The 17792-nt window shown below is 49.4% G+C and overlaps 1 protein-coding gene across 2 annotated transcripts in view; it reads left to right on the top strand.

Moving 5' to 3' along the window:
* HSPA14 (heat shock protein family A (Hsp70) member 14) overlaps positions 1 to 17792 on the top strand; it is a 440582-nt gene that overhangs the window by 292033 nt on the left and 130757 nt on the right. For both annotated transcript variants that reach the window (XM_078674199.1, XM_078674200.1), the window contains one exon: positions 4022 to 4177. In XM_078674199.1, coding sequence (XP_078530325.1) covers positions 4022 to 4177 — 156 coding nt within the window. The remainder of the gene's footprint in view (positions 1 to 4021; positions 4178 to 17792) is intronic.

Raw genomic sequence — 17792 nt, 5'->3', positions numbered from 1 at the left:
AGTATTCCAAAGCGTATGACACCTTACACGACATGTTTTGATAAAGCCAAACCAAAGATAGCATTTAACCGCGAGGTTCATAATGCACTTAAGAGTATATGGTATGGCAATATCCTGGAACAGCGATAAGGACATGGTTCCGAAAGCTGCAGGCAGGCTCAGCTCATGCTAGAGCACCATCTCACATAAAACCAAGCACTCTGCCTTCAGGATTGTTAAGGCCTGCCATAGGAGTGACTTATAGGTGCATATGTGTCCAGATATAGGGTTAGACATAGGTATACTATATCTAAGCAAGGGGTGATTACACGACCTTGCCCCAGCTGAGTGATCAGCCAGTTGTGTCAGTTTGGATGGCCAGCCAGGGGTGGCAAAAGATATGCTGCAGCCCCTGGTAGGCCTTGGGTGCACCTATGCCCTGGGTACCTATAGTACACTGTACAGGGACTCATAAGAGTGACCCAAATCCCAATTGGTGATGTACCTAAAGTACATGGTGTGAAATTTAGAGAGAGAACAGCAGGGCTGTGGGTCTGATTAGCAGGCCCACAGCCACATTAAGTAAAAAACCAGTGAAGCACAAAGCAAAAAAATGGGGTGACCATAGGATAGCAGACCCTAATCTCCTACAGCAGAGGTCTGCAGTGTGGACCCACATTGACTCGGGGACAGGCGGGCTCTCAGCAGCAGCTACACGAGGCCGCTGCAGCCCGAGTTAGGGGAGGCAAGGACTCTCGTCGTGTCGTTCCGTGGTGGGCGCGCAGCGGCAGCAGCTCTCTTTTAGCTGCGGCGGCCCACAGGACAATTCCGGAGGGGATGCAAAGTTGTCATGGGTGCGGGTGCCCAGGAGCTACAGCTCTCTCTCAGCTTCGGCGGCCAGCGGGACAATGCCAAAGGGGGATGCAAAGTTGTCAAGGGTGCGGGCACTCCGCGCCTACAGCTCTCACTCAGCTGCGGTGGCCCGCGGGACAATTCCAAAAGGGGGATGCAAAGTAGTCCAAGGTGTGGGCGCTCATCGGTTAGGGCTCTCTTAGCTGCGGCGGCCCACACAACAAAGCACGATGATGCACGGTAACAAAGGGCAGTGGGCACCCAGCGACTACAGCTCTCCTCTGGCTGCGGTGGCCCTTGGGACAGCTCATGATGGTTCACAGTAGCACAGGGTGTGGGCACTCAGCGGCTACAGCTCTCTCTCGGTTGCGGCTGCCCACGTTACAAATCACAATGGTGCACAGTAGCACAGGGTGTGGGCCCTCAGCGGCTACAGCTCTCTCTCGGCTGCGGCGGCCCACAGGAGAAATCACAATGGTGCGGGCTCCGGCGGCTCACACCAGTGGCAGCCCTTCTTCAGCTGCAGCGACCCACACGGATCCTGCAGAAGGTTGGATGGTACAGATTTAGGCGGGCTCTCCGCAGCGGCGGCTCTCGTCTTAGCTGCTGTGTCCCGCACAAGTTTAGCAAAGGAAGGTTCAGAATAAGGAGGGCGCTCAGCGGCTGCAGTTCTCTCTGAGCTGCAGCGGCCCGCACAGGTTCAGCAAGGAAAGATTCAAAGGTTCAGAATTAGGTGGGCTCTCAGCAGCGGCAGTTCTCTGTGAGCTGCAGCGGCCCGCACAGGCTCAGCAAAAGATTCAGACGATGCCCAGTCTGTGGCCCTTACAGTAGAACTAGAGGCACCAGATTACTCAACGGGGACCTCACCTGCAAGCAGAACTCCTCGCCCGGGAATTCCAACGGCCGACTGGGTGAAGTCTAATGTCCCTGAGACTTCGGCAGGAGGCTTCCTTGATTTGGGCCCTCTGGTAGTTTCTTCGGCAAGATGGGTTAAAGTTGCAAAGTCCTTTTCTCTGTTCACTCGGACAGAGTTTCGTCGTGACATCCAGAAGGAACACACTTGGCCAAAGTTCCAGCGCAGCATTTTATACCTAAAAAGTCTTTGTTCTCTAAGGTTGCAAATCACTGACTCCAGTCAGAACCAGATCGGTGGGTTCGGGGAGCACATGGTTTACGAGGCGACATCCTTCCCTTTCAGAATGAGGGGGCCTGCTGTCAGACACCAAGTGGGAGGTGAAGCCATCATTCACCTTGCCAGGCACGACCCTGCTTGGATCAAAGAGTCACCCCTCCCCACGCTTGGAATACTGGTCTCTCTCTCTAGCCAGGTCTGACCAAGCTGGCCTTGCTGCTCCAAATCCAGACGGCCAAAACGCATACTCGCAACAGCCCGCAGTAAAGCTTTAAACAAGAAACTACCGCTTTTTCAGGAAAGGCATTTCACAACATATAATACCTCAACAGTCCTCACTAAAAGGTGGCCGTCACCGGCCTGATCATAAACATATCAAACTCGTAGTTCCTATTGGGTTCCTAGTCCCAGATAGGATGATAGAAAGTAATCCTTAACAAAACAGGCTATACTAAGGTAAGCGTCAGAGTTATTCTAATTCACACAGTCATTTATTTACATGGAGCAATCGCGCTGTGGCACTGAGTAGCAGTGGCACGGCTCCCAGAACATTTATATCCAGCCAACATACAAGACAGGAAGAGTCCCAGGGGAAGGGAGACCCATGCCAATGATGCCAGGTCTAACATAACTTATGCATTTTTCTACTTTAAATGTACTTAACAATTCCTATATAGTGTGTTAATCTTGTAATGGGATCATCACTTTGTAAAATGTAGGGAGAGAAAATTAGAGTACAAAATGAAAATGGATTAATTTGCAAAAGCCTATCTGTAACAATTTACAGTCTTTAAAGTACAATCAAATTGGTGGAATACGATCTATAAATAAAGACAAACACTGGAAAATGTTCTTCATGTGACTGTGTAAATCATGAACAGGAGCTTGACAGTGAGTGAAGTATTCCTGATGTCATGTTGCTGCAAGCCTATAAAATTGTCTCTAGCGAGATCATGTACATGCATTTAGTATTTGTGGATTTGAAGCTTTATTTTTCTAAACACTAATCTTTATCAGGTTCCGTTAGAAGATAAACACAGATATATACATTAGTGTCACATACTACCATATGTTTGGCTACAGACCAGTATCTTGAAGTCCACTGTGTATATACAGTGACCTTTGAGAAGTTGGGAAAACTGAACCAGCCCTCTTACATGATTTATGTTTCCTGGCCTCAATAGAGCTTCCACATTAAATATATTAAGTAAGACAATTAAGTACTTGCATGTTTGGTTATTTTTTTAAGTTCGGGTCTGACTATCTGGAGTACCTTGCCTGATACGTAGAAAGGAGAACAACAAGGCATTTATGAAGCTCGTTTTAGTAAACTCTAAGACCCCTGTAGTCCACAAACTGTATTAAGCACCCCTGTACCTCCTTCTAGGGCACAGCCAAGATCCACTCCTCAGAGGCATTTAGTTGTGTAGATATTGTTATCTATTCAGGTCAATACTGAAAAGGATATTTTGCGTTTTAAAACCCATTTAAACAAGAATGCACCTCAGAGGTGGACAGTGAGCTCACTCACCATTTGTTAACAATTGAGATGCGAGTTTGGATTATTATATGTTTTAATATATGCATGGTAAAACTTTTACAGTGTCACATTTTGTGATTTTAAGATATCTGCTTAGGCATTGACTAACTCTGCTTTGCCTCATGTCTGATCTTCTTCAGAGCCATCTGTTTCTATATATTTAGAAAATATTCTGAAAGTGCTTTTTCGACATGCAAAGGGGCTTGCAGCTTATTGTTTTCTGCTTCTACTTTGCTAATTCTAAAAAAATATTTTTTCAGTAAATCAATGCACATATTTGTTTTCTTTTTCAAGTGTATTGCTCTCCCTGGCAGAAGGATATTTTGTGTGCTACGGAGCCGGCTGGTAATACCATGAAAGTGAAGTGTGAAGTCATTATATTTCTACAAAGTGCCATGTTACCTGACTTTTACTGTTTCTTTGATACTGTTTTTTATATTCAATGGGCAGTCATCTTAATTACAGGGTATGGTCTAAACAGGTTAACATTTGTGTGCATGTCTTTTTTCCCCATGCAGATCTTACAAGCATGATATAAAAGGAAATGCCCGGGCGATGATGAAGCTGATGAATAGTGCAGATGTTGCAAAGCACGCATTATCCACTTTAGGAAGCTCAAACTGTTTTGTGGACTCGTTGTATGATGGCATCGACTTTGATTGTAGCGTATCTAGGTAATCTCTTTAATCCTTGCCTTGTTTAATCACTGTATGTCTTTGTACTGCCCAAAACCTGTGTACCATAATGAAAAGAAACATAGAAAGCAGTTGAGAGCAATTAATTTAATTTTAATACACCTCTTCTGATTGTGATTTGAGGAAGAGTCTGTATAGATCTTTACCATGATACACTTAAAGTATAGTGAATGCCATAATCCTCTTGTTAAGTAGTTCTATTTTTTAACCGAGCTCTCTAAAGATCCTCAGATTTACATCCCATGCATATGTTTTTTTTTTTGTCTTTAACACCATAAAGTTAAGACCTCTGCACAGTGTACATCTAGTTTAAAAAGTAAGGTTGCACCACAAGCTATATCTTAAAATGTATGTGCATTGCTAAGTGGAATTAGGCTGTTGTGGCCAGTGAACAAAAATAATAAAATACAACTGATTTAGTTCCATCATCTACATATTTCAAGCTTTGAAAATGTCCCTACTCCCATCAGAGGATTGTGCATTGATCAGTTCTGTGCTGTTAGGCTATAATGAACATTACTTTAATTTTTTTGTCATAACAAACATTTACTTTAAAACTTTATTGATAAAGCCATCTGAGTATGGAACTTTCTTTGGGATAGGCTTACCACATGACCACTCTCTCACTGGACTGAAATTGGCATATTGACACTTGCGGAATGTTATTTGACAGGGATGATTATCACCTTAATCACCATCTTTGAGGAATATTTACCAAACAAACATTTACTTTAAAAATGAATACGCCTGTCTTTAAACTACACCAAATGCATGGACTTGAAAAGTTTTTCACAGGTGATCGATATATGGTTTGCATTTATGTCTTCGTTACAAATGTATCCCTGAAGGTCAACAGATATGTCTGTCCATTTTGGCTAAAACACAGAGGAGTACTCTGCCTCCTTTATTCTTAAAGGGATGACCATTTTGGAACTGACCAGGCATCCTCTGTTTAAAGCTGGTGTCTTAGAGGTTAATTTGGAATGTTCTCAGTGACTGCAATAGAGTGCTTCATCAAGCTGCAACACTCAGCTTTTTACTACATCTCCGTCAATGATCACTTTGTGTGATTTCTCTGTCAACCAATATTACTTCGATGAGACCATTAATATTTTTGTTGACATACCGTATGGTCCTATTGACAACCAAGAAAATGGCACCTACAACTACCAGCTCTTCAAGGCATGTCATGTTGACCACTACACTGGTCTCTTCAGTACTGTGTACTCGCCCTACCCGGTCTACAAACGTATTACAGAAAAAAGAGACAAAAACGTGCAGCGGGAACATTCCATGCAGGAAGCAGTATTAGATCCAGTGCTTCAGGACACTTTTTTCATTACCTTTCTTAAAAAAGATTACTGTGCAGGAGAAGAGGAAGTCTGTTTCCACCCTATTCTTATTTACTGCAACTTCTAGCCTCAAAGATTTTAACTTCAGCTACAGATAATAACAGCAGTTCGTAAAAGAATTTGAACGTTTTTTTCTTCCTCATCTCCGCCAGGATTCAACTCACAAGTTTTGAAGCTGGTGGTCACCTGTCAGTTTCTTTATGCCTGTATCAAGTATATGTGCAAGTGTGAGTGCTAGAGTTCTGGGTGCCAACTAGGCATTTTAAGCTCTAACCATGAATATTTTACCTTCACCTGAAGAGATGGGAAATCTGAGGAAAATAATCTTCTGTCTTGTGGCTAAGCAGAGTAAGGAGCACCTTGATAGAAATGGCAACAGGAAGGCGCCATGTGATGAAGATACCCTGAGGAAGGACTATGTGGTCCTATTGTAGAGTGCACCAGATAACCACCTTTGGAACCCACCGCACCCTATTTACTAACTCGCCTCAGGACAAAATCCCAAACTGGATTACTCAAGGAATATACTTGCTACTTATGTGACTTTAAAGAAGTCTAAGAAAATTGATAAAGCCATCTGAGTATGGAACTTTCTTTGAGAATAGGCTTACCACATGAACACTCTCTCACTGGACTGAAATTGGCATATTGACACTTGCGGAATGTTATTTGACAGGGATGATTATCACCTTTAATCACCATCTTTGAGGAATATTTACCATCATCAGGACAGTTCGGATATGATGCTTTGACATCCTTGTTCAAATCATTATGGGGGGGGGTGTATAAGGGAGCACCAGCGACATGATGTTTTTCATCTTTTACGAACGATTGGTTCAGTATGACACCTAGTTTTATAAGGCGTTAAATATGTTCTTGTGCAGAAACCTAGACACAACTAAGATGAGATGTGAGGTGAACTTGGGGAACAAAATCGGAGACACGGAATGGATACTGGCTTACCCTCAGCAGGTATCCAGGAATACTAGACTAAAGTTTATCCAGGCAATCCATGTAAATCAGTCTTAACCTCCAACAAGTAAGAGAGACCCCAGGAATTGCTCCAGGTGTAACGTGCCGGCTGCTGAGGCCTTCTGTATGGTCTCGACATGGTCTCAGATGAGGATATATTGGGAACGGGTTACCCAAAACGTAAACCACACCCTAAATAGGGAGGTAGTATGCACTTCAGAGGTATGTCTGTTTAGAGGCTTCCCCAGACCTAAAGCCAAAGAAGTAGGCAATAGATTTATAGACTTCACCTTTATAGTAGTGAAGAGACTGATTCCTATGTACTGGAAGGCAACAGAGGAACCTAAAATAATCTGTGGACACGTTATTTGGTGCAATGGGCACGGCCTGAGGAAGCGACCTTACGTAGGGAGAAAGCAGGTGGGATGCATAGGTGCCCAGTAGCTGATCTCTGGAATGAGGTCTTACGAGCCTTCAAAGACATCAACAATTAAAAAGGGCACTCCGGTATGGAATAACTTTTAAAATGATAGCAAGGGCTAGGAGCTCTATCCCTCTCTTGCTTATCTGAATGGGAACAGGCATTATTCAAAAGTACTTTGGTTTTGCCAGTTGTTACTGCACTTATCAATCAATCAATCAAAGACATTTATAGAGCGCACTACTCACCCGGAGGGTCTCAAGGCGCTAGGGGGGGGGGGGGGGTGCTGCTACTGCTCGAACAGCCAGGTCTTGAGCTTCTTCCTGAAGGAGAGGTGGTCCTGGGTCAGGCGGAGGTGGGTCGGAAGGGAGTTCCAGGTCTTGGCGGCCAGGTAGGAGAAGGACCTTCCTCCTGTTGTCGCTCTTCGGATGCGGGGGACGGCGGCGAGGGCGTGGTTGGTCGATCGGAGGTGGCGTTTGGGAACGTAGAAGTTGAGGCGGCTGTTGAGGTATCCTGGGCCTTGGTTGTGTAGGGCTTTGTGTGCGTGGTGAGGAGCCGGAAGGTGATTCTTTTGTTGATCGGGAGCCAGTGCAGGTCTCTCAGGTGTCTGGAGATGTGGCTTCGTCTGGGGACGTCGAGGATGAGTCTCGCCGAGGCGTTCTGGATACGCTGGAGTCTCTTCTGGAGCTTGGCGGTGGTTCCGGCGTAGAGGGCGTTGCCGTAGTCAAGACGGCTGGTGACGAGGGCCTGGGTGACCGTCTTCCTGGTCTAGGTGGGGATCCACCTGAAGATCTTGCGTAGCATGCGCAGGATGTTGAAACAGGACGAGGAGACGGCGTTGACTTGTCTGGTCATGGAGAGGGAGGAGTCCAGGATGAAGCCCAGGTTGCGTGCGTGGTCTGTCGGTTTGGGTGCGGTGCCCAGGGCGGGGGGCCACCAGGAGTCGTCCCAGGCGGAGGGCGAGGAGCCCAGGATGAGGACTTCTGTCTTGTCTGAGTTCAGTTTCAGGCGGCTGGTTGTCATCCACTCGGCTACGTCTTTCATCCCTTCGTGAAGGTTGGCTCTGGCGGTGGCGGGGTCGTTGGTGAGGGAGAGAATCAGCTGGGTGTCGTCGGCATAGGAGATGATGTTGAGGTTGTGTTGGCGTGCGATGCCGCGAGGGGGCTCATGTAGACGTTGAAGAGGGAGGGGCCCAGCGAGGATCCTTGAGGGACGCCGCAGATGACTCCGGTGGCCTCTGACTTGTACGGTGGTAGCCGGACTCTCTGTGTTCTTCCATCGAGGAAGGAGATGATCCATTCCAGTGCCTTCTCATGGATTCCGACGTTGCTGAGGCGCTGCACTAGGGTGCGGTGGCAGACAGTGTCGAAAGCCGCGGAGAGGTCTAGGAGGATGAGGGCCGCTGTTTCTCCGTTGTCCATCAGGGATCGGATGTCATCAGTGGCAGCGATGAGGGCGGTCTCGGTGCTGTGGTTGGCTCGGAAGCCAGACTGTGAGGGGTCGAGGGATCCATTCGTCTCGAGGAAGGTGGCCAGCTGTTTGTTGACGATCTTCTCGATGACTTTGGCTGGAAACGGGAGGAGCGAGATGGGGCGGTAATTCTTGAGTTCGGTGGGGTCCGCTGTAGGTTTCTTGAGTAGGGCGCTGAGTTCGGCGTGCTTCCAGCTCTCCGGGAAGGTGGCGATGTCGAAGGAGGTGTTGATGATGTCCCGCAGGTGGGGTGCGATGACAGCGTCGGCCTTGTTGAAGACGTGGTGAGGGCAGGGGTCGGTTGGAGATCCGGAGTGGATGGAGTTCATCATGTGGACGGTGTCTTCGGTGCTGATCGGAGTCCTGGCGCGGAGGGTGGTGGTGGGGGGCGGTGGTTCGGTCGTGGCGTGCGTCGGTTGAGTGCTGAAGCTGTTGTGTATGTCCGCGATCTTGTTGTGGAAGTAGGAGGCGAGGGAATTGCAGAGGTCTTGCGAAGGGGTGATGTCGTTGTTTCCGGCGTTGGGGTTGGAGAGCTCTTTCACGATGTTGAAGAGTTCCTTGCAGTTGTGTGCGTTGTTGTCCAGCCGGTCCTTGAATGCAGTTTTCTTGGTGGCGCGGATCAGTTGGTGGTGCTTCCGGGTGGCAAGCTTGAGGGTGGTCATGTTGTCCGGAGTTGGTTCCCTTCTCCAGTCTTTCTCGAGGGCTCGGCAGTTCTTCTTGGAACTCATGAGTTCGTCGGTGAACCATGGGGCCTTCTTGCTGCCGGGTCGGTTGGGCGGGGTCCTCAGTGGGGCGAGTTCGTCCGCGCAGTTGCTGATCCACTTCGTGAGGTTGTCGGCGGCCTGGCTTGGGTTCGCTGAGCTGGCGGGAGGGTGCTGGCTCAGGGAAGCGGCGAGCTGGTCGGCTGTGATCTTGTTCCAGCTTCTTCGAGCAACCTGTTGCTGGTGGTGGTGGATCGTCGTTCTTCTGAAGGTGAAGTGGACGCAGCTGTGGTCCGTCCGGTGGTGTGGCTGAAGGTGATGTCTTTGCTGGATGAGAAGACGGCGTCGAGTGTGTGTCCGGCGAGGTGGGTGGGGGTGGACACCAGCTGCTTGAGACCGAGGTTGGCGAGGTTGTCGAGCAGGGTGATGGTGTTGCGGTCGTTGTTGTTCTCCAGGTGGAAGTTGATGTCCCCCAGGAGGATGTAGTCGGCGGAGGGGAGGGCGTGCGGGCAGATGAAGTCGGCGATGTCTTCGCTGAATTGTGTGCGTGTTCCCGGGGGTCGGTAGATGAGGGTGCCTCTGAGGGTGGTTTTTGGGTCCGTGTGGATCTGGAAGTGCAGGTGTTCGGCGGTTGTCAGGGTGTCGTCGGTGTTGGTCTTGATGCGGATGGTGTCCCTGTAGATGATGGCGAGGCCTCCTCCAGTCTAGTTGTCGCGGTCTCTTCGGGTGATCTTGTAACCCTCTGGGATGGCGATGGCGATGTCGGGCGCTGAGGAGTCGTTCATCCAGGTTTCCGTGATGAAGGCGACGTCAGGGGCTGTGGTGTCGAGCAGGTTCCAGAGCTCGACGGCGTGTCTGTGGACGGAGCGGGTGTTGATCAGGATGCACTTCAGGTGGGTGGTGCTGGTGTTCGGCTTGGTGGGTGCTGGTGTGGCGTGGGTCCGGTTGCAGGTGAACTTACAGGAGTGATTCAGAAAAGGGGGTGGTGATGAACAGAGTGTCTGAATTAAGCAGACCACTCTTACCCAGTCCAAAGATCAGGGCTTGATCCATCACCGTTATTTATCTCACTGCCCCATCCCAGCTCAGAACCTGGCTATATGCAAATTAGTCTGTCCCTGGCCCAGTGGATCATGGGAACAGGGCAGACCAAACTACCAAGCCAATTCTTCACCAGAAAGGAGACAAGCTACCGGGGACCGGTTTCTGGCATTTCAGCCTCTTCGGCCCGGCTTGCTTGAATCCTGATGGAGCAGTGAGAAAGGGACTCATGTCTGAGTATACCCTGCCACACCTATAGTGGCCAAAAACGATTCAGAAAAGGGGGTGGTGATGAACCTTGCTCATTGCACCATCAGGATTCAAGCAAGCCGGGCCGACGAGGCTGAAATGCCAGAAACCGGTCCCCGGTAGCTTGTTTCCTTCCCAGTATAAGAATTGGCTTGGTAGTTTGGTTTGCCCTGTTCCCATCATGCACTGGGACAGGAACAGACTAATTTGCATATAGCCAAGTTCTGAGCTGGGATGGTGCAGTGAGCTAAAAAACGGTGATGGATCAAGCCCTGATCTTTGGACTGGGTAAGAGTGGTCTGCTTAATTCAGGCACTCTGTTCATCACCACCCCCTTTTCTGAATCATTTTGTCCACCATAAGCGTGGAAGGGTATACTCAGATGTGAGTCCCTTGCTCATTGCACCATCAGGATTCAAGCAAGCCGGGCCGACGAGGCTGAAATGCCAGAAACCGGTCCCCGGTAGCTTGTTTCCTTCCCAGTATAAGAATTGGCTTGGTAGTTTGGTTTGCCCTGTTCCCATCATGCACTGGGACAGGAACAGACTAATTTGCATATAGCCAAGTTCTGAGCTGGGATGGTGCAGTGAGCTAAAAAACGGTGATGGATCAAGCCCTGATCTTTGGACTGGGTAAGAGTGGTCTGCTTAATTCAGGCACTCTGTTCATCACCACCCCCTTTTCTGAATCATTTTGTCCACCATAAGCGTGGAAGGGTATACTCAGATGTGAGTCCCTTGCTCATTGCACCATCAGGATTCAAGCAAGCCGGGCCGACGAGGCTGAAATGCCAGAAACCGGTCCCCGGTAGCTTGTTTCCTTCCCAGTATAAGAATTGGCTTGGTAGTTTGGTTTGCCCTGTTCCCATCATGCACTGGGACAGGAACAGACTAATTTGCATATAGCCAAGTTCTGAGCTGGGATGGTGCAGTGAGCTAAAAAACGGTGATGGATCAAGCCCTGATCTTTGGACTGGGTAAGAGTGGTCTGCTTAATTCAGGCACTCTGTTCATCACCACCCCCTTTTCTGAATCATTTTGTCCACCATAAGCGTGGAAGGGTATACTCAGATGTGAGTCCCTTGCTCATTGCACCATCAGGATTCAAGCAAGCCGGGCCGACGAGGCTGAAATGCCAGAAACCGGTCCCCGGTAGCTTGTTTCCTTCCCAGTATAAGAATTGGCTTGGTAGTTTGGTTTGCCCTGTTCCCATCATGCACTGGGACAGGAACAGACTAATTTGCATATAGCCAAGTTCTGAGCTGGGATGGTGCAGTGAGCTAAAAAACGGTGATGGATCAAGCCCTGATCTTTGGACTGGGTAAGAGTGGTCTGCTTAATTCAGGCACTCTGTTCATCACCACCCCCTTTTCTGAATCATTTTGTCCACCATAAGCGTGGAAGGGTATACTCAGATGTGAGTCCCTTGCTCATTGCACCATCAGGATTCAAGCAAGCCGGGCCGACGAGGCTGAAATGCCAGAAACCGGTCCCCGGTAGCTTGTTTCCTTCCCAGTATAAGAATTGGCTTGGTAGTTTGGTTTGCCCTGTTCCCATCATGCACTGGGACAGGAACAGACTAATTTGCATATAGCCAAGTTCTGAGCTGGGATGGTGCAGTGAGCTAAAAAACGGTGATGGATCAAGCCCTGATCTTTGGACTGGGTAAGAGTGGTCTGCTTAATTCAGGCACTCTGTTCATCACCACCACCTTTTCTGAATCATTTTGTCCACCATAAGCGTGGAAGGGTATACTCAGATGTGAGTCCCTTGCTCATTGCACCATCAGGATTCAAGCAAGCCGGGCCGACGAGGCTGAAATGCCAGAAACCGGTCCCCGGTAGCTTGTTTCCTTCCCAGTATAAGAATTGGCTTGGTAGTTTGGTTTGCCCTGTTCCCATCATGCACTGGGACAGGAACAGACTAATTTGCATATAGCCAAGTTCTGAGCTGGGATGGTGCAGTGAGCTAAAAAACGGTGATGGATCAAGCCCTGATCTTTGGACTGGGTAAGAGTGGTCTGCTTAATTCAGGCACTCTGTTCATCACCACCCCCTTTTCTGAATCATTTTGTCCACCATAAGCGTGGAAGGGTATACTCAGATGTGAGTCCCTTGCTCATTGCACCATCAGGATTCAAGCAAGCCGGGCCGACGAGGCTGAAATGCCAGAAACCGGTCCCCGGTAGCTTGTTTCCTTCCCAGTATAAGAATTGGCTTGGTAGTTTGGTTTGCCCTGTTCCCATCATGCACTGGGACAGGAACAGACTAATTTGCATATAGCCAAGTTCTGAGCTGGGATGGTGCAGTGAGCTAAAAAACGGTGATGGATCAAGCCCTGATCTTTGGACTGGGTAAGAGTGGTCTGCTTAATTCAGGCACTCTGTTCATCACCACCCCCTTTTCTGAATCATTTTGTCCACCATAAGCGTGGAAGGGTATACTCAGATGTGAGTCCCTTGCTCATTGCACCATCAGGATTCAAGCAAGCCGGGCCGACGAGGCTGAAATGCCAGAAACCGGTCCCCGGTAGCTTGTTTCCTTCCCAGTATAAGAATTGGCTTGGTAGTTTGGTTTGCCCTGTTCCCATCATGCACTGGGACAGGAACAGACTAATTTGCATATAGCCAAGTTCTGAGCTGGGATGGTGCAGTGAGCTAAAAAACGGTGATGGATCAAGCCCTGATCTTTGGACTGGGTAAGAGTGGTCTGCTTAATTCAGGCACTCTGTTCATCACCACCCCCTTTTCTGAATCATTTTGTCCACCATAAGCGTGGAAGGGTATACTCAGATGTGAGTCCCTTGCTCATTGCACCATCAGGATTCAAGCAAGCCGGGCCGACGAGGCTGAAATGCCAGAAACCGGTCCCCGGTAGCTTGTTTCCTTCCCAGTATAAGAATTGGCTTGGTAGTTTGGTTTGCCCTGTTCCCATCATGCACTGGGACAGGAACAGACTAATTTGCATATAGCCAAGTTCTGAGCTGGGATGGTGCAGTGAGCTAAAAAACGGTGATGGATCAAGCCCTGATCTTTGGACTGGGTAAGAGTGGTCTGCTTAATTCAGGCACTCTGTTCATCACCACCCCCTTTTCTGAATCATTTTGTCCACCATAAGCGTGGAAGGGTATACTCAGATGTGAGTCCCTTGCTCATTGCACCATCAGGATTCAAGCAAGCCGGGCCGACGAGGCTGAAATGCCAGAAACCGGTCCCCGGTAGCTTGTTTCCTTACCAGTATAAGAATTGGCTTGGTAGTTTGGTTTGCCCTGTTCCCATCATGCACTGGGACAGGAACAGACTAATTTGCATATAGCCAAGTTCTGAGCTGGGATGGTGCAGTGAGCTAAAAAACGGTGATGGATCAAGCCCTGATCTTTGGACTGGGTAAGAGTGGTCTGCTTAATTCAGGCACTCTGTTCATCACCACCCCCCTTTCTGGAACTTACAGGAGTGGCAGCTGAAGGATCCGTGGGTGCGTCTCGGTGTGGCTCGGTAGCAGCCCGGGGTTCGGCCGGAGTTGAGTGCGTTGAGTTCGGTGGCGTTGTAGGTCCGGCGGGTCGGCTTCCGTCGGTGTGGGCCAGGGGTCCTGGCACTGGGCGCGGTCCAGGCGCGGACGGGCGTAGACGGGCTTACCTTTGGCGCACCTTCGGCGCTCAATCGGCGCGCCCGCTGCGCGCGTCCGCTGCGCGGTCGCTCAGGGGGCGTCATAAGAAGGGGGACGGGAGGGCGGGTCTGCTTGGCTGGCCGAGCGGCAGGGCCAATGGGCCGGTGGTGGGCGGGGCCGCAGGGGGCCAGCGGCGGGAAAAAGTGGCGAGCGGCCGGCTCAGCTGTGGCTGGGCCGCTCGGGGGTGCTGGGGGGCGATGGAATCGGCAGGCAGGATCAGCAGGCGAGGCGGCAGGCAGGATCAGCAGGCGAGGCGGCTAGCAGGATCAGCAGGCGAGCAGGTGAGCAGGTGAGGGGGTAATGGGGTGACCCGGCCTTGAGAGGCACAGTGGTCACTCCCGCGGCTACCAGGCTCTCCCCTTAAGAAGGGGGACGGGAGGGCGGGTCTGCTGGGCTGGCCGAGCGGCTGGGCCAATGGGCCGGTGGTGGGCGGGGCCGCAGGGGGCCAGCGGCGGGAAAAAGTGGCGAGCGGCCGGCTCAGCTGTGGCTGGGCCGCTCGGGGGTGCTGGGGGCGATGGAATCGGCAGGCAGGAGCAGCAGGCGAGGCGGCAGGCAGGATCAGCAGGCGAGGCGGCAGGCAGGATCAGCAGGCGAGCAGGTGAGGGGGTAATGGGGTGACCCGGCCTCGAGAGGCACAGTGGTCACTCCCGCGGCTACCAGGCTCTCCCCTTAAGAAGGGGGACGGGAGGGCGGGTCTGCTGGGCTGGCCGAGCGGCTGGGCCAATGGGCCGGTGGTGGGCGGGGCCGCAGGGGGCCAGCGGCGGGAAAAAGTGGTGAGCGGCCGGCTCAGCTGTGGCTGGGCCGCTCGGGGGTGCTGGGGGGCGATGGAATCGGCAGGCAGGAGCAGCAGGCCAGGCGGCAGGCAGGATCAGCAGGCGAGGCGGCAGGCAGGATCGGCAGGCGAGCAGGTGAGGGGGTAATGGGGTGACCCGGCCTCGAGAGGCACAGTGGTCACTCCCGCGGCTACCAGGCTCTCCCTTTAAGAAGGGGGACGGGAGGGCGGGTCTGCTGGGCTGGCCGAGCGGCTGGGCCAATGGGCCGGTGGTGGGCGGGGCCGCAGGGGGCCAGCGGCGGGAAAAAGTGGACCTCCCTGGAAAAAATGTGAATGCTTATTAATTCATACTGTCGAAAGATGTATGGATATGGTCTGCCTTGGTTTTCTATGTTTAGATAAGATCCCTTTTAAATTAAGCCTTGTCTTGTATTGAATAGATTCTTACGGCTTCATATTGTGAATCGGAGACAACTGACAAAAGATGTTGGACTGTTTCCTGAAACAATGTGGTTGGCTTGTTCATTCATGAATATTTAAATGAAAAGTTATTAAAAATATCTTTGGGGGAAAGGCAATGATAGTAATGAAATAGCCAGTATTCCCTCTGGAGTCTTACCCAGATGAAGAAAAGATATAAAGTGTCAGAAAAGTCTCTAGCTCCCCCTAACAAGACAAAAAAACTACAGTATATCAACTTAGAAGCTGAACAGTGATGGTTTTGCAATCCGGCATCCATGTGCAGAGTCCCTCAATAAGCAAGGCATTCAACTATATTGAGTTACTACAGTGAAAGCTTCCAGTACCTTAGCCACTTTAGGAAAGTTTGATTGGCAATTATGGCATGAACAATCAATCTTAAATTGATTACACTATTGCGAAAGAGTTAATGCAAAAAAGCAAGTCTCTGGATGATTGGGGGAAATAATATCTGCCCCATTTTATATAGAGACAGTGACGGAATTACTCAGCTTTTAAACACAACTCTTCTATGGCAATACAGGTGATTCCAGACTACCTAATTTAGGCCAGCAGCACAAGCCTGCATTGTTGATATTCTGTTTGATGGCAAGCACTGCTTTTTGAAAGACAAAGCCATACTATCCATTAAAACCTCCAAACTGTCATGAACACTGTGGCAGGGGCCTTTTAAATCTTGTTTATTTTTTGTTATGTTCTTACCTGTGGGGTAATTTTTCTTTATTAGAAAGTGTGAAATTTAGACGCACAGACGTGTTAGCATTAAGTCCGCCTCCTATCTAGGCTGACATATTTTTGTTGCTCATGTTATGGTCGCTGCCATATTAATATGGTCACTTACAGTGGAGACTTAAATGTCTACACGTTAATTGAGATGTTGTTTATATGGCCAGTCCTATTTTGTCGTGTTGGCACTTTGTTGTAGGCAAACTTACAAGCATGAGATAAAGTTGTCGATCAAATACTTTAAAAACTCAGGTATATGACCATTAGCTGTGAGGCTTTGCAACGGCGCTATCAGGTCATAGGTCTCACCAGTTTGCTGTAACAAACCAGCCCCAGTTTAGAGTTACTCCAAGGCACCGAGAGCTGGGCAGAGAAGTGGCCTTTAGCCCGGCACTGCTTATCATTCGTGGGCAAGGTTGTGATTTCGTACTGAGAAAAGGTATGCTATGCGATACTCCTTAAGAAACTGAATTTATAGGCTGATAATGTCCAAGGTCTGTTATCCTGTATTTTGTGACTTAATATACTAACTACGCTCAATTGGGGTCATTGAGGAGAGGAGAGTCAGTTGTTTCTTGTAGTCTGCTGCGAGTTGGACAGTGTTAACTCTACATTTCGTGGTGTGTCTTAAGGCCTGCCCTTGAAGTTGATAACGTGGATGTTCATATTCTTAGACACTTGATGGCCGACTAGAAGTTGGAGAGTAGTGATATGAGGCCTTACTACTTGTTGCCAGAGACCACATTCTTGTTCTCTGAAATAAGTAACTTCTCGACTGGTCATAATCTTGAGTTCCCGCAATGCCAGGACTTAGTTCAATGGGTCAACAAGTATAAGAAAACCAGTTGGGCAGAGACCCGTACATAACCCATTAAGCAACACTATGAGTGTTTTTTTGTCTGGGCACAATTAGTCTGTCTAGATGAGTTCAGGGACACAGTTGAACTCCAAGCCCTCTTTTATAAATGAATAACACACACTAAAACATCACTAGGAAGTAGGGTATAACACTTTAAAATGTTTATTTCTAGAATCCAAGTCTAAAATATGAAAGGTAACCACAGAGTGCAAACATACATACAGCAATGAATGACATGGCCATAACAAATAATATAAACATGTTCGAGGCATGTGGGCTGCTGAATTCATATCTACGCATAGATCGCCGCCTAGTGTTGGGTCCGGATGATTGCACTTTGTTGTCTTGGAAGAGTCTTCGAAGTATCACGAGATAGGTGACTCCTCCCTTGGACTACAGTGCGCATGGGCATCTTCTCCATCCTCAGATTGTTTTTTTCCGCCATTGGGTTCGGATGTAAACTCCTATACTCCAACTCTGAATCGAAAACAAAACTTTTCTAAAGGCCAAAACGCGTTCGGCGGTATTGTTCTCGTTCGGTACCTCTCTACTCGATCCAACCTTCCGTCTCGAATCGGTCGTCGACGCGGGCCGTTGGGCCTTTTTGACGCCACGTGAGCCGACCGTCGATGGAAAGAAGCCCGTTTAAAAGGTGCCCACAATGCCACTCCAAGTTCCCACATACTGATAAACATTCAGTATGCAACAAGTGCCTTTCCCCAGACCATAGGGAAGAAACCTGCCCAGCCTGCGCCCAGTTTCGCTCCAAAAAAACTATACGAAACTGACGGGCTGCCCTGCAAGAAATGCAGCGACAGGCACTGGAACCGGACAACATCTCGATGATGACCAGGATCTACAGGACGCCCCGGACTCGGACCTAGAAA

This window comes from Lissotriton helveticus, chromosome 1_1 (genome assembly GCF_964261635.1).
Source record: "Lissotriton helveticus chromosome 1_1, aLisHel1.1, whole genome shotgun sequence".
Taxonomy (NCBI): domain Eukaryota; kingdom Metazoa; phylum Chordata; class Amphibia; order Caudata; family Salamandridae; genus Lissotriton; species Lissotriton helveticus.
This window is presented reverse-complemented; position numbering and strand designations above follow the sequence as displayed.